The following is a 23,619-nucleotide window of genomic DNA, read 5'->3' on the forward strand; positions in this document are numbered from 1 at the left end:
AACTACAATAAATACACAACAACACTTTTCAGAAGAGAACAGAGCTGGATTATAGATACTGTTTGAGCCCTCTTGTTCACATTCAGAAAAACAAACTAAAAGCCATCAAGTACTCTTTCAGGAGTTGGAGAGGTTGATGGGGAAATGTTTCCTAGGACTAAAAAATGTGGTCATGCGTGCTTCATCATCGTCGGGGGACCATGTGGGTCTCCACTTACAACCTCGATGCAATAAGGGTGACGCCCGCATGACATCACGGGCTGCGGACACGCAGACACGCTGCACGTCACATGACAGGCAGGCCCGAAGGAGGTACTCGAGACACACACGCCCCTCAGGTTTGGCCGCAAGAAAACAAAAGAAATGCAAATGTAACACAAGCTCCCTGTAGCTGTCACTGTTTTTTACTCTCATGCAAAACACTGACAAGTCAATATCCACAAAAGCTACTTGAAGTCCATCAGTTCCAGGCCCTTCTCTGAGCAGTGACATTAACTACAATGGAACCATTTCAACACATTAGACTGTGGGTGTGTGCTTGCACTCAAGTAAGGTTTTCTTTTAACAGCTGGGCTATTCCTGGAGGCACAGACGTATCAGACACCGCGGGGCTTTCAGGATGAGAGCTCTAGCAGTGACTCACCTTAGCGGATGCTGTAGGCCTGACAGAACCAAGGCTCAGCACCGTGCAGACCACTGACAACAGCTTCCTCTGCTGCGGCCTTTGATGTGATGCAAAGGGTACTGGGGGAGGGGCAGAGTCATCACAGACTTCTCAAAGCACACCAGGGTGTCAGTAACACCTGGCATTTTAGACATCAGTGACGAGCCATCTCGTATCGGTAGCGAAATCCCTGGAAAGCAGGGGTCTCAAACCTTGATCCTGGAGAACTCCAGTCCAGCAAGTTTGCCCTTAAGCAACAAATTTTTAAAAGCCCGGAAAGACAATCAGGTGGCACGTCCAATTAAGTCGTTTAGGGATCATTGGGAACAAAACTAAGACATTCCTCTAGTCCTGAACCAACAGTGCTCCTTTCCCTGAAACTTTACTTGATTGTTGAAAGAACCACTGATCAGATGAGCTTGAACTGTTTCACTGAAAGTGGTGTAGGGTAGCCTATACATATATCTGGGTTGGGACCCTCCAAAACCAGGGCTAGAGATGCATTTGAAATGTTTCTTCAGTATAAAGGATTTATGCATGCATATACACACACATACATTAAATTGTGCTATTCTTCATGGCACGCAAGAAAGATTCCCTCCCCCAGACAGATATTAGGCAACAGATGCCCACGATCTGTGTGGAAACCGAGCAGCAAACCAGCGGTACGCCTGTGCTGAAAGCAGCTCATTCAGGCAGAGACGCACGTCCACCGCTGGACACCCGGTGTCCCCAGCGAGTGGACCCGCGTGCGCAGGGGCACCGGGCCGCTCCCTCCTGGCGGAGAGACGAGCTGCCACCCCTCATACTCCGACCGCGAAAGGTCGACCGCGGATCCAGGAGCAGCGCGGCGCCCAGAGCCAATCGGATCAATAAGACTGCTTTGGTGCCAGGAGAGCACTGGCCACACATCCGGATATTACGAGCTGTTCCGTCGTGAATCCCAGCTGCGCCCAGCTCATTCCGCCAAGGCTCACCATGTGTCGGACAGAGAAACACCACGCAAAATGAACTTTCCCCCAATAATTTGCACACTTCATCCCAGGATCGACCTGCGCGCATGCACAAGCACTTGCACGCCAACCTAGTTTGCTCACTAATGCCAAGATCCCAGTGTCCCTCCTAGAAACACATTCATACTGCATTCAGAAAGAAAAATAATCGGATACCCCAGAGCGTTTAAGAACTCCCCCCTTGACTAACATTTTCAGAACCTACGCAATCTTTCATAGTTCCACAAATGGCAAAAAAACGTCCCCAATCCAAAACTACTGTAGTTTTGTTTTTAAAAATGTAGTTCATTTTTAATCAGCCTGCTGGCCAGTTTTGCTAATGAATCGTCAACTGACATGCCAAGAGCCCCACGGTGCCTTACAGGAGGCCTTGCTGGAGCTGCAGTAGGGGGCTATGTTAGCCACTGGGGGTGTGTGGGTTCACAGCCGAGTCGCTGCCAAGCTGGATGAACCCCACCCTGTCCAATCTCCTGCTGCTCCCTGGGGAAACCCCCTCATTTCCGGGTAAGAGAGCACAGCCGAGGCTCACACCGCCTGCATCTCCACCACGGCGCTCCGAGCTCCGAGCCAGTGTCCTTACTGACCGATCCGCCCAGAAACCTGTTTTACTTGAACCTGGAGAACAGCTTCCACTAGCGTAACCCCACACCGGGTACACCCCCCAGCTTGTGACGTGCATCTAATCAACCAAAAAAACTAAATTAACAAAAAAAGGACGGATTGTTCCAGTTTTTTTTTTCTACTTCGGAAACCTAGATCCTTCGAAGGGTTACGCTGACTAACCGCGCTGGTCTAGCGTCTTTTCCAGCTCTCGGTCCTCTCGTGGGATCAACAGGGCTCTGTGCCGAATGTCAGCTCTACTGGGTGCCAGGCTTTGTGCAACAGGCTGCACCCCAGCACTTTCCTTCAAAAGAGCAGGGCACGCCCCACCAGGCTACAGCAGCCTGCTGAGTCAGTGGTGGACAAATGTGACCCAGACCACCTTGGAATACTGTGCTTCACACTAAAAGCTCATTTATACGTCCATCAGCATTCACCAAATACCCTTTTCCATGCTGAGCATTATGGTAAAATATTCAGCTGTTGTTTGCACAGAAGAGGGTTCAGCTTATCTGTACCGAGAGAAGCCTAGTATAGGCAGTGTCACACGACTGGTGCACGTGGTGAAGCCAAAGAAAGCAAGCAAGGCTGATGGAGCATCACACACATGCAGTCTTTCTCAATTATGGAGAACCGGCATTTTGTCTTTTTGTACATTAATAAGCACAAGCAAGCAGCTCTCCATGAGCCCTGGTCAAACTAGTGGAGAGAACTGACCCACCGATAATATTCATGAATGAAACTCAGGAACGGGGGCGCAGAAGTAGCTGGTTTGTCCAAGAAGAGCGCCTCCAGTGAAATACCACCACACAGAAAGACTGCAGTCTGATCAAGTGCATTAGACACAGTGCACAGCCGATAGCCTTCCACGGTAATTGTCTGTGCAGATAAAGCATTACGTCACTCATTATTTAACGGTCCGAGCAATGACACAGCTATAACAACGGCTTTGGGTCCCATCAACGGAGAGCACAAGACACACTGCTAATATCTCAACAGTCCATGCTTTCTTCTTCAGTGCTCCACAACTATTTCATCGGGATCAGTGGGTTTTCTTTTGGGCCTCTAGCACTGCACGACGTCCTGCCGATCGGACCTTGGACCCCAAAAGACCAGAAGCGCTCCCCTCTCGCCAGAACCCTCAACGCATGGCTGGTGATCTCTTGCCTCTGCTGCAGCATTTACCCACAGCAGCCGTGCACACCACCGAGACAGCACCCCCTCTCTGCGCAGTCCGCCCTGCGTACCTTTCACGCACACTGCCTGCAGCTCGATCACCCTGAGACTCACAGCTGGCAGCCCACTGAAGCTCAGCAGGCGTGAGCCTGGCCAGTACCTGGATGGGAGACCTCCTGGGAAAAACTAAGGTTGCTGCTGGAGGAGGTGTTAGTGGGGCCAGTAGGGAGCGCTCACCCTGCAATCTCTGTGGGTCCTATCGTCCTGGTACAGTGAGGGGGACACGATACTGTAAAAAGGGGGCTGCCCGTCGGATGAGACTTAAAACTGAGGTCCTGACTCTCTTAAAAATCTCAGGGCCTTTCGTAAAAAGAGTAGGGGTGTTCACCCTAGCATCCTGGCCAGATTTCCCCCTGGCCTAAACATGCATCTCATTATGCAAACCGTCCACAGTGAACAGGGTCCAGGAAAGCACTACACGAGTGTAAGGATTATGACTTACAGAGGAATGTGCCGCTGCTCAATGTCCACTTTGGTCAGCTCCTCCTCCTCGACGTCCGTCTCGCCGCCCGAGCTGCTCTCGGTGACGTCCGAGTCGAAGGCGCTCTCGGCGGCCCGCAGGTTGGCCGTGCCGCTCAGGGAGAGCCTCTCCAGCTCCGTGGGCACGGAGCCGCTCTTCAGGAAGCGGCTGAGCCCGTCCTCGGCGCCGGGGTCGCCGGCGGCCCGGCGCAGCGCGGCCTCGGCCTTGCGGGTCAGCACGGCGGGGCTGCGCTGCCGCAGGGCGTCCAGGCTGGGCAGCCGGCTGAAGGTGGTCTGCAGGAAGCTGCCCAGCTGCTGCTGCACGTGCCGCTCCACCTGCTTGGCCTGCACCACCTGCAGCCGCTTGCGCAGCCGCCGCAGCCGGCTCTCGATCTCGCCCTGCCGGCTCTGGTTCGCCAGAGTCCTGGCCCTCACCTCCGCGTCCGGGCTGCCGAACGGGGAGGCGGGGGGCTGCGCCGGCCAGCTGCTCCCGCTGCAGCCCGCGGCCTGGGGATCCACAGAACCGGAGTCCAGGCGATCGGAAGACGCGCTGAAGTTTTCCCCTTCCCCGCCGCCCGCCTGCTCAGGCGCCGGCTCGCCCGACTGGTCCGCGGCGGCGGGGGCCACACCCGGAGCCGCGGGAGGGGCGGGCTGGTCGGGGCCGTTTGCCGCGTCTCTCAAAATCCCAGCGGGCCGCCGGCGTGGCTGCTCTGCCTCGGCCCCGCCCGCCGCCGGGCCCCCACCGCTGCCCTCCTTGGCGGCGTGGGCCGGGGCGTCCTGGCCGGCCGGGGCCTTGTCCCCATTGACGGCGGCCAGGGCGGCAGCCGCGCGCTCCCGCTCGGGGCCGCCGGCGGCGGACTTGGCGAGCTTCTTGGCGAGGCCGTTCACCGGGGCCGGGGGCGCCGGCGCGGCCGGGGGGCCGTCGGCGCTCATGATGCTCTTGAGGGGCTCACCGGGGAACTCCAGAGCCTGGTGCTTCATGGGGAGGAAATCGCCGCTGCAGAAGTAGGTGTGGGGCTTGAAGACCGGCTGCTTGCCCAGTTTCAGGGACTCCTTGGGCGGCTGGACAGAAGTCACATCAGAGCACAGGTAGGAGGTGACCAGCGGCTGCAGCTTGCCCAGGGGCGTGGGCGGCGCGGGCTCCTGCCGCGGCGGCTCCTCCTTCCTGCCGGCGGGGGCGGGGGCGACGGCGGGCTTGCGCTTCACGGCGCCGTTGCTGGACAGCAGGATGTTGCTGGCGTTGCTGTTGTTTTCCACGCTGCCCGGGGAGAGGGTGGAGGACGGGGGAGCCAGTTTGAAGCGGATGTGGTGAGCTTCGGCTGGCGCGTCGGTAAGAGCGGGCGCCATCGCAGCCATGCAGCGCAGAGACACGGGCGCGGCGGCCTCTCCCAGTGCCGAGGCCAGCTCCACACCGCCCGCTTCCTGCCTCTCCGGAGGACAGCCTGCCGGGGGACACGGGAAGAGAGGAGACAACCGTGAGAGGAGACATCACAGGGGGGTGGCACGGCCGAACGGAGGAGCCCCACAGGCTGCAGAGCCCCATGTGCAAAAGCAACGCGCGTTTCCCGCAGTTCCAAGTCACTCGCCGCCCTGCGCGGACTTACACGAGAGCGCGGCCACAAGCACGGAAAGGCTGGCTCTCCGCAAGAGAGTGCGGTGCCCGGGAACATAAAAAGCTGTGCAGCCACGTCTCGCCCTCCTCCCTCCCCACCCACCAGGAGCGGAACACCAGTTCAAGCGCGTCTGCTCGTTCAAGTAAACGATCTTCAATTTGCAACGCAATGAAAACTGCAGCTTAAAACCTACAAGGTGCACCTTTTTAAAAACACTACAATGGCTCAGCCTTCCTGAAACCTACTAACGCTGTCCTTCCGGACACATACAGGGCAGCTGCAGATCTCTTCTCGCGTACAGGGGACCGAAACCGTGGTGCATTAACTATAGCGAAGTTATATTCAGTATTACGCATTGCGTTGCTTAGACTGCACGGTTTAAACTAAATTCCAACTAAATCAAACTCGCCAGCAAGCTCAATTTTGCCACTACTTGTGTGTTCAGGGCAGGACAGATTTTTGACAAGCTGTGACATGTTTCTAACGGGAGTTACAAAGTGTAAGATACATCCTTGAATTAACACACCAGTGGAGTTAATAAGTTGGCAAAAAATAGAAGTTAATTTTTAATAAAGCAGAGTCTCATTCATTCATATTGTGATAAAAAGACTTACTTTGCATTACTTTAGACCTAATTTATAACTACAGAAAGAATTTGGTCACAGAAGTCTCGGAGGGATTAAAAAGACACAACCCTTTTCCTCTTTAAAATAACAGAATTTTATAAAATTATTTTTTATGCCGTTTATTTCTTTGAACAGCCCTTTTCAAATCAAATGTACTGAAGTTCAATACAGCGCAGTCTGGCCACAGCTGTGGCATGTACGTGGACGGGTTTCATGTTAAGACAGCCTTCTGTAAGTCAGTCAAGAACACTAAACCCATTTATCTGGGTCAGAACCGGGTGTGGAAAGCCTGCAGCGCTGTTTGGTTTCCAGAACCAGGCGTGGACTAGAGGAGCAGTCATAACACTTGAACTGAGACCCGGTTCCGATTACTCCAGCCAACCTATCATCCCATGGTAGTCCTACCAATAAAGCCTACTGATGTTCGGATCAAAACGCGCCAACAGCGCACGGGTAGTTTTGCACGACGAGTGCGGCTGCTGAATTTTTTGCTCGAGCTGAAAACTCCAGGCTGCTCCACCGGCAAGTTTTACCCATCACACAGGAACACACAGAACTACGGAAGACCGACGCACGCACTCTTGTAAGTGTAAACACACTGGCTTTCATCATCAAAAAAGAGATGATGAATTCTCCATTCACATGTAACATGTAATTTCTCCATTTTTCACATGTAACAAAAGAAAATACTTGATTAACATACTAAAGGTGACAGTTCAGCATTTCTGTCCAAAGCCCAGACAACTAAATATTCCATTTCTTCCATGCGTCTCATTTTAGTCTGGCCAAAGCCCTTTTCAACCCCGACGTACAGTGGTTTCGGCTGCCTGCTATCACACACACACACACTGGGGAACCCAGCAACAGCTGGGGTGGCTGCAGTAGTCTGGGCAACACAGCTCACTCAGGGGGACAGCAGCCCTGGTTCTCCCTGGGACTGGAACCCCCTAACCCCTAACCACCAGTCCACACAAAAACAGTGTCTCATTATCCCCCCCCGGCCCTGACTGGCTCATTAAGGACACGATCCTCGGCTGAAAAGCCATGTTCACACAAGCGCACCAACCCCATCCAGGCTGCTGCCAAAGCAGAACCGACACAGCTCACCGCTGGCCCTGTTTGTGGTGTAATTAATACCAGTCGTTTTTCCATTTCAGCGTTTTCCCACCAGAGCCCACAGCACAACCGACACACAGCTACACCTCCTCCGAGAAGGCTTTTCAGTTCAGCAGAAACGCGGTCAAAGTTAACTCTGGGTGTCCCGGCAGGTTCCCAACGGAAGACGGGACCAAAGGAGGGTAAAACTACGGTCTCGGACGCAACTGGAAACCAGGCTCGACCACTTCCTCCAGTGCAGCAGATCGACTGGAAGACACAACCTGCAACGGACCAAGCATCCTCTTCGTGAAAACGTTCTCCTTGGTGTACAGCAAGAAACAGAGGGAGCAGCTGGGGAATAAACTGTAGTTATCAACACCTTCCAATGTCTTCCAGTTTTATGCTCTAGTTTCTACCTGCTTTTAGCATACAAGGACACAGAAACGAAACCACCTCACTCGCACTAAAAGCGCGGGACGGTATTTCTCAATGCGTGTGAAAACTACTTCTTAGTTTGTTTTTTAAATAGTCCCCAGCAGCTTTAGAAGATGACTGTTCAGACTAGCTTCGATTTCCTCTGTAGAGCGGCTCACTCTGGCGCAACAGGCCTTCGTGTCGGACGCACACGGATGCGGGCCGACTAGTTTTCTCCCCAGGAGCATCGGGAAGCGACGGCGCTCCAGCCAGGAGGAGTGCAGCCTCAGGGGGCGGCCCCCCGCTCCCCCACGGCCCCCCGGAGCCCTCTCTCCTCCACTAATCCGCGCACTCTAACCTTGGCCTTCTCAGCCTTCGAGAGGTGCCGCGATGCACTTCCTCAGCAAGAACCTTGATCAAAGCTGGGCTGCCCCCCCACGCCTCAGACCAGAGAGGAAGAGTCGACTGCAGTAAGGAAACGTGGCTGCCTCAACGCCAGCACCTCTCTGCAAGTTCAAACTCAGTTTACGCTCCCTTAAAATAAAGTGCAGCCATGCCTGCTGTAGGCTAGTCTCTCTGCAAACCCCAGGAACCTGGAAAGCAGAGCAGCAGGAAACCCTCTTGGGTGAACGCAGCTCTCCCATCACTCTCAGAACGCTGTGAAAAACGACACCCTCACGCCTTCATATGATCTCACAGTATTTCGTGAGGGTGGACAAAGACGTTTTATTTTTACTAGAGACTTCGAGCTGACTGGGTTGATCCTTGTGCCTTATCTGTGGTTTGCAGAAGCTGGCCACATAAAACTCTCTTTCTATATCCGTTGCAGGGCCATCGTGCCATCTTATTTTCACCCGATGTGGGCCTGCATTACCCGGCACCTAGGGTGGGGATGTTTGTAGAGTGGATTTATTTTTCCTAATGAGGGAAAACCTTTTAAGCTACCGACATTGATGCTCGGCTTTCCAATACTATGACATCTCTTGGCTGTTGCAGCGGTGGCTTGTGAGTAACTACAAACCAAACCAAATGGCTCAAAATCTTACCGCCAGCTGATTCTCCCCGCAAACGTGACTAAATTCTCCTCCGCCACCATGCAACGCAGTAAGCATGCACGCAAAGATATTAGAAACTTCGTGCAATAAACCGGCATATACAGTATTTAACTAGATCAGTTACACGTCATTTGACTGAAAAGCTGGATGATGGACAAGAGTTTGGTCTGTAAGGAATATACCCTAAGAAGGCTCCACAACTGAAACGTTTATTCCTGGCTTCTCTTTTCAGCATGGAATAAACCTATTATTTGTTCCTTTGCAGCCTATGCATGCTGACGCAGCCCCCCACCTGAACTACTATAAGGAATATGGTCAGGAAGAGGCTGTGAGCTGCTTAGTTTCACTTTGCCTCGCTGATTTTTTAGAAGCAGTTCTTCAAACAGGTACAGTCAACCTACATAAATAACACAACAAGGTTAATACAGGTATGATAAAACAATTGAAGGTCTTAAGGCACACAAAGGCAGAAATGTTTTGTCAGAATGGTCCGAGGCAACATTTTCAAAACTTCTAGAAGAATACCTGCTTCAGATTAGTACTCGTGTTAAATTCAGGTTGAAGTCCCCCAGTCTCAGCACAAGAGGGGCATCAGGAAGTGCTCACCTCGACACCCTGTATAAATCAGATCCCATTTTTCCTTTTCAAAGCACCGAACAGCAACAGATGCAGAGTATAACGTTTTAATTAAAGGCTGAAAAAAAATCAAGCAGTTTTAAAGCGGTCAGCTCTGTCCGAGGACAAAAACTGAAGTTTTTTGCATAACAACCGGTACTTCAGGGAACCTTGTTCCCCAAAATAAAAAGGCCAGCGTATTGGCCTTCTTATCTCACACAGCATATTGCATCATAGGCGCAGAAACAAAACCAAGCCGCCAAAGAGACAAAAGGAACATGGGAGAACATGTTATTGGAGAAGAAGGCTGTGACTGTGTGTTAAGATGCAGAGCCGTGTTACTGACTCCGATTCCCTGGAATTGGGTTGGGAATGCGGTCATAAGCAGGGAGTGCTTCTTTGGCACTGGAGACTGGGAAGCGAAATTCCACAGTGGGGTTATTCACTTCAAAATCGCAGAGGGGATCGCCCTAACCCACCCCACCAACACAACCCAGTAAAAATAACGCGGAGCTAACTGCCCCTTCCTGAGTTTTAATAGCTCCACACACCCCCCTTCTCATCAGGTGCGTGGGCCGACCGGACCGAATGACCAGAGGCCATTACTACTGCACTAGGCCCATCAGATAGCAAGAACAAACCACTGTGGTATGAAAGGCACACATTCAGGTCACTACACAACTGGATCACAACACCGGAGGCACCTAAGGAGGAGAACAGAAACAAAGCAGGCACTCGCACACCACCCCAACCCAACGTCCTTCTAGAAATTCCTGCAGATCCAGAAGAATTTCCACATCTAACCTGGGACAACAGAATCTCAAGCCCCCAGCCTGGTCTTCCCTGGTCAGAAAGCTCAGGTGCCCAGGCTGCTGGACATCTGATCAAACGCGAACGATAGTCAGAAAGGCAAATCCCAAGAAACCAACCAGTGCCAACCTGGAATGCTCGTCTTGGGGAGATTACACAGCCCAAGCAAGATGCCCGGAAACTGAAAAGGGAAGGAAAAAGGGAGGATTAACTTGGAACAAAATCCCAAGGCCTCTGCGATTCCTCTAATAACAATCCTGCACCATGATAAAATGCTAATGGAAGAGGAAAACTGTGGAGAGGATTTACACTCTGTTCCTGCAAGTCCCCTCATCATAGGAGCCAAATGGTGTTGCAAGTATAAAAAAAATGGACAGAAAAGGAGTTTAAAGGGGATCTTGAGAAGGGCTGAAGAAATAGTGCAAAGGCTTGGCATCCTTAAGACAAAAGCCAAAAGCTAATAACTTTTCCTGCTACCCTGAGGAAAAAACCTTTAACTGCAAAGGTATTTTTGGGATTTGAGAGCTCAGTTTAGAATGCTAACTACGCTTAGTCATTCTTCAAAGCGTTCTGGACCCTGGAAAAAATGACTTTTCTCCTCATTAGCACTGGAAAAGACCAATTTTGGGATTTTACACTCCTAAGCAATGCAGGACCAGAAGTCACTAACATATACTAGCCAACATACAAGCTCAAATACTTGGGATTAAGAACCGTTTCATGTATGCATTTGAGAGATTTCAGATATGAACATCTGATTACAGGTTTTAGCATACCACAGCACCTGAATGTTGACTACCAGGGCATTCGGCATTGCATAAGCCTCAAAGCAGCCTCAAAGTACAACTGTCACCCGAACGTGTTAAAAGAGACCAGACAGACCGTTTTAACATCCTTCCTCAAAGACGGCGCTAAAGACGTACTGCACAGCAGTGCGAACCATCTGGGGTTTTTCAAGTCTTGCCCCATGTGCAAGACATCACCAGGAGCCGGACACGTCACACTTGTTGCACTCAACAGACACAAGGGTTGGAAATACTATCATGCTCAAGTCCACTGCTTTTCCTGTTCCTCTCTGTCATTTTCCCTATTTGCCTGCAACAGGGGATGCAATTCCAACACTGCTAGCAAACAGAATGTAAGTAGGAAATGTCCAACACAAAACACTTCCTTGTCTGCTGCCTACAAAACTGCAGTCACACACTCAAACAGCAGCCTGTCTCAATATCACTGTTTTGTCTGCCAAAAAAATGGCAGGGTAATATTTGGTACTTGCCACCAGAATCAGCATTAATGCTGAATTTATTTCACTGTCACTGAGAAATGAAACCTGGCTGCTGATATGACTTTCTACATTATGACCTTCCAGAAACTATCCCTGGTCCTTTCTACCTCCAACACAGAGAGTTAAGGTTCCAGGTGACTGGACTGGATGCAGCCACATGGCACTGAGCTCCTCCGGGTTTCCCTCAAGCACAGGTGACAAACGCCAGTGTTTTGGACGTGACCAGGTTCAGACAGCCCACACGATCACATCCGAAGTCGCAGACAAATTAAAACAGTCTTAATAAAACCGTGCAGAACAATGGGGCTCTGACCTGAAAAACAAACTCAGTAGCTCCATTCCCTCCCCCACAATTTCTCTTCCCTCAATCTACATAAAAAAGTACGGAGCGGCAGGAATTGTCAAAGTACGCCAGAGTCATAGAGATTCTCAACTGTGCCAATCCCTACCTGTATTTTTACCCTTTGTTAAAAAAAAGGGTAGCTCAGACATCACATGGTGAATAAGAACTCGCCCTATCCATAGGCGCAGCTATGAAATTTTGATTCACTCTTACAAAAACAAACTTGCACAGCAAGTCCGAAGTCCATTATTTTTCAACTGCTGGATGCTACCTGCCCGCACCTACTCCTCAGTGGGCATGTTGGCAAAGCAGAAGATGTGCTCTTTAAGTGCCCCAGCCCAAGAGCTCATGCCCACGTCCCCCACCAACAGAGGGGGAAGATCTAACCTTGCAAGAGAGGCCTTGTTGCCCCTGGCCTTGAACTTCACTCACACTGCCCCCCACTGATTACAGAGGTCACCCCCCCCCGAGAGCTCACGCCTGGTCTCCCACACACTGCCGAGCCTGCTGAGGGGTCAACCGGCGCGACCCAGCCCGACCCGCGCCATCGCCACCCTCCGGCGGGCGGCGATCGCGGCCGTGCTGCCCTGCAGGACTGACCCCCACCCGCCCAGTGACCCCCTTGAGATTTCGAGACTCCTCCCACTGCGCTCGCCATCTCCGCTCGCCACGCCAGGGCAACCCGCCCCCAGCCAGGGCCAGCGCGAACAAACACACGACGGCGGTGTCCGACCCCACAACCCCACAGGGGCGTGAGGCCGGGGTCCGGAACCTCGATCCCGACGCCCAGCCCCCAGCAGTGCGACTACGTGCTCGGCTCGCTCAGTCCCACGGCACCGTGGTGCCACTGGCTTCCTCCCTCTGAAAACCTCAGCAGCTCCTGGTGTTCAGACATGCAGCACAACTCCTGCATCCTTCCACAAAGCCACGTGGGGGGAAAAAAAAGGATGCCAACCCCACAATCCTGGAATATACTCCCTCTGGTGCAAACAGAGGCTTTCACTCTGTAAGATTGCGAATATATTTACTATTGTACTCATTTTATTCATCTGATTTTTAACATTTAGCCGGAACGACCTTATCCTCAACTTGAGCATACTGTCAGGATTTCAAGCATCAACTTAAGACTCATCTTCTAAGGCCCTGGGCCTCACTTATCCCAGCCTTCTGTGTCCCTCTCAGCCACCCACACCAGCAGGAAAAGCCACCAAGCCCTGGCTGGGGAGTCTGAATGGAGAACTGGCACCGCAGGAAGTATCAGAAAACAGGTTAACTGGTTAAAAAAAAAAAGTCAGCGACCTACCAACCTAGCTGAGCTCCACGCTTTCAACCCGGCTCCTCACGAGCCACTACACAACACTGCAACTGGCCACTGTCACGTCCCCCCACTGCAGGGCCAGGACCCACACCCGAGGCACAAACTGCAGGCTGGAGCGTAAAGCAGGAACCTCCGAGCAGCCCGCTGTTCGGGCTGATCAGATCTCAGCGGAGCGCCCTCCACGCAGCAGAGATCTGGTCACAAGCCTCCGTGACCAGCGCCGGATGATTTATAGAGGTGCCCTGCTCTTCGGCGTCAAGACTCCCCTTTCCTCAAGTCTGTGGGGACTAACAAGCGCGGACCGCAGGTCGCCCAACAAGTTTTCGCGCCGATACGGCGACTTCTGCTTGTGCGCGTGTGCGAGTAAGGAAGTATCGGATCGAAGCCCAGGGCTATGCTGTAACAGCGACCCCCGACAGCACTTCTGCGGCGCAGCGGTGTGGTTTGAGATATCCTTTTTATGACCCGTTTTCACGACGACCTCGGTGCGTGGGATCGGCGGCTCTCCGCCAGGGAAAGGTCAGCGGATCTGAGGAAGGGTGGGTGTCGCCTCTAGGCCCTGTGGCTCTGTCTGTGCCGGGCTCCTGGACGGTGCTGGCTGTGCCTGCAGGCCCTCGGGCCCTGACCTCCCCTGTCACAGGGCTGAGGGTCTCACAGCAGGCAGCCGCAGCACAAGCCCTGGAAGCTGATCCCGACATCCCGCCGGGAAAGATTACACCAGCCGAGGGGGATAATCTGTCCGAACGTCGCTACTATCCGTCTGGTGGTTCACGGGTTTATTTTTAGGATTTCTTTTGTCACAAAATTACATCATCAAACTGCCAAGATCACATGCCTGATGCAAGGATCTGTAACCCCCCCGCCGCCTCCCCTCCAAAACAAACGTCAACACAGGAGGACAGAGGAAGAGGCGCATCACCCCTCTTACAAGTGTGTCGACCAGGCAGAGGCCAGCGCGGCCAGGAGAAACACGAGGCTGCTATCCCACGCTCTGTTGCGTTAAGCACCCAGCGCGGCTCGGGTCGTGGGGGACGCGTTCGTGGCGGCGCCGGGCGGGATCTACACGCTGAACCCGGCAAGGAAGAGGAGGAGGAGGAGGAGGAGGAAACACAACAACCCGTGAAACCGAAAAGCAGGTGACAACACTCGGCTCCGAGCGGCGGCAAAGAAAGAACAGAGCACACTCGATGCCAGGCGCTCGCAAACTTAAATGGAGATTATGTAATTCACCCAGTTATAAAAAACTCCCCCCCCCCCCGCGCCTTAAACAAATCTGATTAGGTTTTGTTGTGACCACCCCCCCCCCGCCTCCTCCTCCGCCCTACACTCACCCCCCCCCCCACACACCTCCCTCTTCCTTCCCAGCACATGTCAAAAGTTCGCTATTTAAAACGCGCCTTTATTGTCTCGGCAGCTCCCCGCTGGAGGAAATGGGCGCCCGGTGCTGCGGCGACCCGGCGTGTTCGCGTACAACAAGCGAGCGAGCGAGCGAGCGAGCGAGACCGGGTCCGAATCCCCCCCCGCCCCGCGCGCGGCCGCGGTCGGAAACGGGTCGGAAGGGCGCACGCGGACCCCCTCGAGACCCCCGGACGGTCAGGGAGCGCGCGCCAGAGCTCCCAGCAACCCCCCACCCCTCCCCGCGCGCCTCCTCCTCCTCCTCCTCCTTCTCTCCCCCCTCCCTCCACACACACACTCCCCCTGCTTTTATTATTATTATTATTTTCGCTCGTTATTAATAAGCGAGTTTATTCCGGGGTTAATAAACACAAGCTTAAGGAGGAGAGAAGACGGGGAGCGGAGGGTTAGAAAGTGACGCCTGAAAGTGGCTTCGCCATCATGACGGCCTCACCGAAAAAAAAAAAGAGATAAGACACATCTCTGACACAAGAGAGGGAAATTAAATTTACAGAAACGTTCCTTCTCGTAAAAACGGGAGAGTGTGCGTGTCGGGGGCGGCAGCGATGCCTGTGGGGTGTATCTGGAGCAGGCAAGTCACAAAACGGGCCCCTATCCTTCTGGGCGAGCTGCGTTTCTGAAGATTACACCAGTTTTTAACAACAGCAAGAAAAGCACCCCGACCAACTTCAAAATGCGGAAAGGTCTACTCAAAAAAAAAAAAAAAACCCGATTCCGAGCGCTGAAGGCCGGAGCCGCTGGAGTAAAAACAAAAAAAGAGTTAAAGTAAAAAAAACACATGAATGTTCTTAAACTTGCGCGCTGCCCTTTGACACGAATAACAAACAACGCGTTTTAATGCGTTTTCAAGGGCACCGGGCTGCCTAACAATAACCCGGGAGACGCACTCGCCTCCCCGTACAGCAAAAAAAAACACCGCACATTTCGGCGCTTTGTTTTAGCTATTTTACAGGCAGAGAGGAAGAAAACTAAAACGAGAGGGGAAAAAAAAATGAACCCCTTTCACGGCGACAACTTCAGCCGCGCCAGGCAACAATAAATGCTCGCACCGCCGATCCTGCACGATAAATTAAACAAACACTTCTGAATCACAAGGCCGCCGTCCCCCCCCCCCCCATCACCGTCTGCTATAAAAACACCGTGCACGTCAAATTCCTCAAAACAAAAGGCCGTCCTGCGGTACCCCCCCCCCCCCCCATCTAAAAAAAAAAAGATTTATTTCCCTCGGCCATGATAAAAAAAAAGTTCCAATTTTTTTTTTCCACCGCCGAGTTTAAAGTAACAAAGAAAAAAGGAGGAACATACCACGTGACGAGGCGCAGAGTCCGGGGGAATTTCGGCAACAAATCCCCGCAGTTTGGAGAAGCAAAAAAAAATAAAACGCGATAAACAACCCCCCCCTTCCTCCCTCCCTCCTTACCCCACACACACACACGCACAAAAAAAAAATAGTAAAAAAAAAAATAATGAATTACCGGGCTCACGCCGTCCCCACCGGCCCCTTGGCGACCAGCTCCCGGCGGGGCCCCGGCGTCGGCGAGCCCGTGTTGCTCTCGGAATCGCGAAATGGGCGAAACGACGACGAGTCAAGAAGCCCGACTCGCAGAGGAGAGAGAGGGAAAAAAAAAATTACGGAGCACGGTTTAAAACAGGGTCCCCCTCCGACCCCTCGGCTTTCTCTGCGGGCTGTGCGGGGCTCCGTCTCCCCCTTGCCTCCGTGATCCGCGTGCCGAGCTCGCTCCGGCGCGGGTGCCCTCTCTCCCCGGCGCGAATCGGGGGGTTCTCTTTCTTTCCGTTGTTTCAGGGAGAGCGACGGTCGGAAAATGGCGGCTCGCCTCCTCTCCCTCGGATCTCTGAGTCTGACAAAACAGAAACGGAGAAGAGTAGTCGAGCCGCGGCGGGAGACATTCCTCATACTGGCCGCTAGAGCGACGAAGAGCTTTCGGGGGCTCGTGGGGGACGTCCGCGGCCGCCAGAGGGCGCCTTCCGCCGGCGAGCGGGGGGGGGGGGGAGGAGGAAACTGCGCTCCGGTGGCCGCCATCTTGGCTCAAAATGGCGGCCTCGCCACCCTCCCGGACGGCGAAACGGGATCAAGGACCGCGGCGCCTTCGCGGCTCCGACTGCACCATCCTGGACTGCCAACTTTCGTGACGCTCGCTAGGGGGGTTCAGTGGTTTCGCAGAGGCCCGACGGGCCCTGCGCTGTCTTAAAGGGCTTTGCTCCGAGAGTGCCGGCCGAGGGAGGGGAACTGGAGGAGGAGGTTGAGGCGGGGTCGTGCTCTCTCTAGAAAGGCGCGGGTTATAGGGCGTACGGAAGGGTGCTTTTCGTGTTTAGACGCAAAGGAACTACAAGTGAATGGAATGAAACTTCCACGGGCTGGCTGCGGGTATACGAGAGCTGATAACGTCCCGGTGGACGGGGGGGGGGAGAGAGTGAACAGAGACCCTGCTCTGCGCCACTAGAGGGAACTCGCCGCCATTACCGCAGCGGCCAAGGGAAGCCTCCAGCCAAGCGCCAATGGCCGGCAAGCGGCGGCTGAGGGGGGCGGAGTGAGGACCCCGCCTGTGGGCAGCACGCTCTTCAGTGGGTACAGCCCTGCCGGCTGCTGCTTTACGACACACGGGCGGAGGGAGCGGAGCTTCTCCCAGGACCCAGGCTGCCGCTGCTGGCGTGCTCCCTGGCGGTCACTCCCGTCACAGCCGGGGGAGGTCTCCGTGGGGCAAACTGCGTGGTCTCTCCTCTCTCTCTCTCCACCCTGCCCCGAGACGAGTTGTCACTGCCCACCGCCGGCCCGGGCGCGTCACGCAAGTGCAAGGGCGCGGGTCCGCCCTCCAGCCCGGCGTGGCGCAGTGCTCTCCCACACGCACACACGCGCGCTTGCGAGGCGCCCTCTGCCGGCCACACGGCGCCCCCGCGCCCCCGTCCAGGCGGGAGGAAAACACGTTACACAACACGGACCCGTCTCGCCGGCCGCTGGGGCAGCCTGTCCTGGCGGTTATCATGGACGCATCAGTCCAAAACAGGCGCAGACGCCCACTGTCTCCCCCCCCCCAAAAAAAAATAAAGACACTATCTTTCAACAGCCAGTGACGCATTAAGAAGCGCCTGCCGCTGGAGCAGCACCATGACAATGCCTCCCAGAATCACATTTTTACTCTCGGGAAGTTGGGAGCTTCGAGAATAAGAAACGCGATGCTTTTATTCGAGAAGGAGGGAGCGGGGTTCTGGTCCAGCAGCAGACTCTCCCTCCGCCACGAGGGCTAGACCGCGAACACGGGTGTCATTGTTCTGCGAGCGCGACACAACACATCCTCCTCCCCCCCCCCACCACCACCACGCCGCACGCAGCCATTAGACTAAGCTGACGTCAGCACCTGTTTCAGGAGCTCTCTGCTGCGGATCCCTCCCATCTGGAGCCACAGCGCCCCCTGGCGCTCGCATAACGCAAAGGCAGTCTTCTCACGGATATGACAGTAAGGTAACGGTGGCGCTCCGAGTGCCGATTGCGCCCGTTTTTAATCAACTCAAAAATGCTGCTGTGCTGTCCGCACATGAAAAACACACCTATGTTTTAATGCATCATCCTGCATAACTCAACCATCTTCCACTGCACTGAAGCAAGTCCCACTCCTGTTGCAACATTTCTAAGTAATATTATTATTTTTTACTAATAGAACACCATCATTTGGATGCATGTAGATCTCTTTCATTTTTTCTTTACAGCTCCAATCGGTTATAAGAATTTTTAGATCAACGAGAATTAAGACTTGGCTGCTCTGACTTCGGATGCTGCATTAACAGAGTTCACGAAAAAAAGAAATGTACAAACAGTAGTAGTTGCTGCAGAGTAGCACATTAAATGTAAGCAATACTACCTGCAAATATATATAGAAGGGGTCCCTGACAGGGAAATGCAGTCCTGGACGAGGAGGGATGGTGTGAATATGAGATCAGCTCACTGACCTAAATTAGCAGATTAATGGCTTAACTGGAGCAATTAAACAATTTCAGGTGCTGGGGTCTCAAAGAGATCTAAAGAACCTGGAGAAACAGCAATCTAGACATGCACTTGACTGTAATAGTGGGGGCTGCTTTAAATTTCTAGGGGGGGGAAAAAAGGGAAACTTAGTCCTGCAGGCAGGGGATTCAGATGTTTTCTGGCATTCTGCTGGCGCTCAGACGCGTGTCAGAAGGAATGGAGATAAATGACTGCAATAGGCCGGCCGATTCGTTCTCCGAGCAGGAACACAGACGTGGACAGCAGATCCAGGTGCGCTTTGTACTCGAGGGGCACAGGCACTTGCTCGGGCCAAGCAGATAAGATAAAGGTAAAGCGCTATCAAGATGAAAACTTAACTCCAAATCGTTCTGTAAAAAAGGACAAACTCTGTGACCTGGAAATTGGATCTAATACGTACACACGCGATGGTTTCCATAAGTACTATCATCTTAGCATTTAAAGTAGAATTTAAAAGTTGCATGTAGTTACCGTGTGAAAAGAACCAGCACTTAAGAACTTACCTGTGTAGCTTTGGGTTCATATTTTCATGGCCCCTTATCAAATACAAGGCCTTTTCCAAGAAGGTTCTCCCAGGCCAGCCCATCTCGCCAGGCAATAAATCCACGGATCTTGATGGAACCAAATTTCCTAAGATCGCGGAAAGGAGAGAGAGTTTCAGTTTTGTAGTCACAGGAATGCCGTCACAACTTGTTACCATCAGCGATGAGGCAAACTGCAAGCTGCAAACGTTAGATAAATCAGGACCACCTGAATCTTGTACTATGGTTTCAATTCAGTATCATATCCATTCTTTCTTGTGCACACAGGGGGTTGAACAGATCGCCAAGCCCAGCCCTGCTCAGATACATGTGTCAGAACAGCCGAGAGATGTCCACTCCAGCAAAAATCAATACTGTACATATTTTGGCCAGGATTTAACACCATTCAGGCTGAATCTGTATTAAAAGAAGTCACAGAAATATCCACAAATTTGGTTCTGCAAACCATGAGCAATGATGAAAGCCTTTATCATAGAGCACCCTGTGCAGAAACTCTTCCCATAAAAACATCTCTCCATGGATAACGCTTATATTATACCTGTTCCGTTCTCTTCATCTGTCCTGTAAAAACAGCATTACTGAGAAATGAGATTTTTGCTGCAGCTTGAAGCTCTTATTCTATTTGCTGTTTCTATCTGAAGATTCTCTCACTTGTTTTGTTTTTTCAGAGGTACAAACAATATGTGTTGTTTCACTGTATCACTCCTGTGGTGCAAATATGAAAGAGGTGGGACCATATTCCTGGTTATATTGGTGTGAAGTTGCTAAGGCCTCTATTACTTTGATTTTCTCAAATCAAAGTTCCACAATTCTTTCAGATACATCTACGGTGATCACACATATTGGCCTCTGGCCTCAAATACATTTTCGAATGAAATTAACTACTTTCTCGTTATTCTATTAATACGTTAATTTTAATTTAGACTACTGTTTGCATCACACAAACAGTACTACACTTGCAGTAATAAAATTGGACGAAAATGTTTACGTTCTCAAACTGTATCATCTATATATTTAAAATACTGTGCAATGAATGAAACCGTACCCATTTTGAAAACACTGTAAATATCGAAAATAATTAAAGGTGCCTAAAACAAATGTTTAAACGAATTCGTGACGATAGCACGCAAGACATAATATCTATAAATATTACGCTGTATTTAGAAAAAAACACCAACATATAACAATAATTTATAAAAGAAACATCAAAACGTAGAAATAAGCGTCGCATTTGTATTTTAAAAAGTCAAAACAACTGAATAAAAAAAAACGTATTATATACCCGTGGTTACAGTCTTAGTTGTTTTCTTTTAATAATATTCATAACTACTGGCTAACGAATTTCTTACGAGCTCTATTTTGAAATTAGGAAACTGGACCAGGCAAAGTGCTTCTTTTTGTTGGCCTTATGCTTTTCTTTACAATTTCAGATCATCTTCATCGTTATCCTCCTCCTCCTCCTCCTAACAGGAAATAATGCTCGTCCAAGTTTGAAAATAATTCCGTACTTACTTGTTCAAGACCCTGGAATTTATGTCTGACACCAAGAACTCCTTACGCTTGTGAGTTAACATCGTTCATTCTTGCACAAAATAATGCTACACCGTTAGTACATCTGGCCTGTGCATCCAGCTTTTTCTCCAAATATTGGCTTTACTGCTTTCACAACAGTGCATTTTGTCATTAAACTTGACAGATCTTGCACAGTATGTCGATATTGTACATGTTTTCTCGTTCATTTACTCCAGCAAAAGTTTCATTTCTTTGTAATGATTCATTGTCTGGACATTATTTGTACTGCTGTACACTAAACCACTATTTTGGCCTGTTGACTGTAACCAGAGCAAAGAACTCTCTTTATGCAATGCTGTGCAATTTTAATTCAGCTATCCTACGTACACAAAACCTGACCCTACCTTACCCTTGTCGTTGTCTTTAGGAACAGCAAACGTTTTGTTTCACAGTGTTTCTTAAAAACCCTTATTTTTTAAAAAACAATATATCTTGAATCTGCAATCCATGTTCACTTACCTGCACAATTCAACCAGCCTTGAAGCGAAATCGCCCACCCTCTGTGCTTTCTGATTGGACAACGCAGCGAGAGCGGACAGTCTATTGGTAGGCAGGGCTGTCATTCGTTTCGGAGAGGCGTATAATGGAAAGTGTGTTGAATTGAAGTTTGCAGGACTTTTGTTTTCGCAAATGAGAAAGCATGGGTGTTGTTTAACGGGGTAACCCAGAATTTTAACAACACTGTCATTCGTACACTGCACTGTCTTCCTTCCCACAACATCACAGTGCTTGGTGGATTTTAACCACGATTCAACTGTTTTCATTGTCGTTCCTGATCCACTCTCTAAATGTACCGTCATAGTGCGAGAGCATTAACACCATTTTTGGGGTACCCTCAGGGTTAGAGGAGTGTTGAGCAGACAAGGCAACATGTACTATGCTTTATATGTGACGAGACAAATACATTGACAGAAATCAAGCCATCTTTTTAAAATTGAAAATAACTCCCGTGTGTTTTGAAAGGGATTAAGACTGTTTTGTGGAGACCTCAGGGTAATTATATTGCACTTACATAAAACATGTTACTATTATGCTGTACTGCAGCATCAACTCTAAGCTTTTTGGTAACTGAAAATAGAGACAGGAGCTATCCAAATTGTGTATTAACACTAAACCCCAGGATCAGAGAAGAAGCCTTTATTAATAGCTGAAGGGAATCCACACCTTTTGTGTGAGGGCTTACATACACCACGCTAGCTTTTCAATTTGCTAGAGCAGGGATTACCAAATGAGATCTTCAGGGTTATTTTGTTTCGTTAAGTTGTAAAGAGCTCTTCACCTGGAAGATGTGTTAAATTAGTTCAGGTGGGGAGCTGCGTCAGCAGGCGTAGGCTGCAAAGGAACAAGTAACAGGTTTATTCCACGCTGAAAAGAGAAGAAAGAGAACACAACCATTTCGGCAGTGGCTGTCCCGAAGAAGGCTCCACAGCCGAAACGTTGTTTTCTTTCTTCTCTTTTCAGCACGGAATAAACCTGTTACTTGTTCCAGATGTGTTAAATGTTCCAAATGAAACTGCAGCTTGGCCAACTTTTCCTTCCTCTTAGCCTAGGCTTTTGACCATATAAAGATGCACAAAAACCTAATCGATTCTAGATCTCAACATCTAGAACTGGGAACAACTGAACTCATTCTGCCTCTTCAGCACATGCTTCTGTAAGGATCGTAGTATGCATCCTTTTTTAACAAAGCCTAATTGTTAGAGTATTGATATAACAATGGGGAGTTCTTAACTAGCTACTCTAATTTGTGCTGCAAAAAAACGCCCGATTTGCTGCCCCATTTATATGTGCAAATTCCTGTAAATGTCAAAGCTAAATAGCCCTCTAATTAAAATTGGTCTCTTTTCTTAAAAAAACAAACAAACAGCAAAGCTGTGCTGCATTCCCCTTACAAAAAAAAGGGGTGGTGAAATGTATAAGAGATGCAGTTAATGTTAAAATGCAGCTGGTGGTCTCGGCAAAAATCAATGCATAAAATGCCAAATGTTTCCCACATAGCTACCTATCAGAGTGAAAGCTGGCAGGGGAATGACACACCAAGGTTGACCAGCAATTACAGAAGGCAGGAGACTTCCAGGGCTTTTTCATTGAATTTACAATTCCATTGCTTCAAATTGAACCACTGAGCTTTGCATTCAAGGAGAAAAGATACATTGAAGCGTTTCTGCCTGCAGTTGTTCTACAGTACGTACAGCAAAAATGTAGAATACTGCATCAGCAGGGACTTGATGACATCAATGAATTTCATAAAATTTTCCAGTCAGTTTCCATCTACCTGCTGTATGTGCCCGTAAAGCAGAAGACGTAATAAAATGCTGTTGTCTTGTGAGCTTTTAGCTAAATGAGAGAATTGGTTTATTTGAAACGGCTCCCTTTCCAGGGAGCCTGGCACACACAACAGCCAGCGTAACGGCCAGCCTGGCTTCAGTGAGAACACGCATGAGTATTAGTGTGCAGCAGAAGATGAGCTGAAAGATGTAAAAGTTTTGACACTGTGATATCAATGAAGAGGTGCATCATTAACTGCATCATGAAATATTTCATGCTTGCTTTTATGAGATTATAAATCCATTTCACTAAAGTGTCAAATTACAACAGAAAGGGGAACGGGTCTAACTGAGACGTCCCGATTTCACAAGTCAAAGACATGAAGGGAGCAGCTTACCTGCTTGTGCGGCACAGTGAGGGAAGTCGCAGAGAAATGCTTTTACAAATTACACTGGAGGCAATTACAGAAACAGGACAAGGAGGGTATATCCCGCAATGTACACAACAGAATACAGCTTGTGTTAAAACGAAACGTTGTTTGATCTAGGGTCGTACAGATACGGCACAATACCATTGGTTGCCCGACAACCAATTACTCAATCGTTCTAATCCAGCACAAAGCCTATTTAAATACAGGCAGAAACAGGATTTTTC

At 50.6% G+C, this 23,619-nt stretch overlaps 1 protein-coding gene across 5 annotated transcripts in view; it reads right to left on the reverse strand.

Moving 5' to 3' along the window:
* Positions 1–19,211, reverse strand: part of kansl1b (KAT8 regulatory NSL complex subunit 1b) — a 56,565-nt gene extending 37,354 nt beyond the window's left edge. For 2 of the 5 annotated variants that reach the window (XM_088906219.1, XM_088906217.1), the window contains exons 1-2: positions 16,041–16,424; positions 3,956–5,414 (exon numbers count right to left, since the gene is read on the reverse strand). In XM_088906219.1, the coding sequence (XP_088762345.1) occupies positions 3,956–5,328 (1,373 nt within the window). In that variant the 5' untranslated portion in view covers positions 5,329–5,414; positions 16,041–16,424. Of the gene's footprint in view, positions 1–3,955; positions 5,415–10,332; positions 10,348–16,040; positions 16,425–19,086 lie in introns of those variants that run through there. The other 3 variants (XM_088906218.1, XM_088906216.1, XM_088906220.1) reach the window with 3 other exon arrangements.
* Between the last annotated feature and the right edge of the window lie 4,408 nt (positions 19,212–23,619).

The sequence above is a fragment of the Atractosteus spatula genome, chromosome 26 (assembly GCF_055471065.1).
Source record: "Atractosteus spatula isolate fAtrSpa1 chromosome 26, fAtrSpa1.hap1, whole genome shotgun sequence".
Lineage (NCBI taxonomy): Eukaryota > Metazoa > Chordata > Actinopteri > Semionotiformes > Lepisosteidae > Atractosteus > Atractosteus spatula.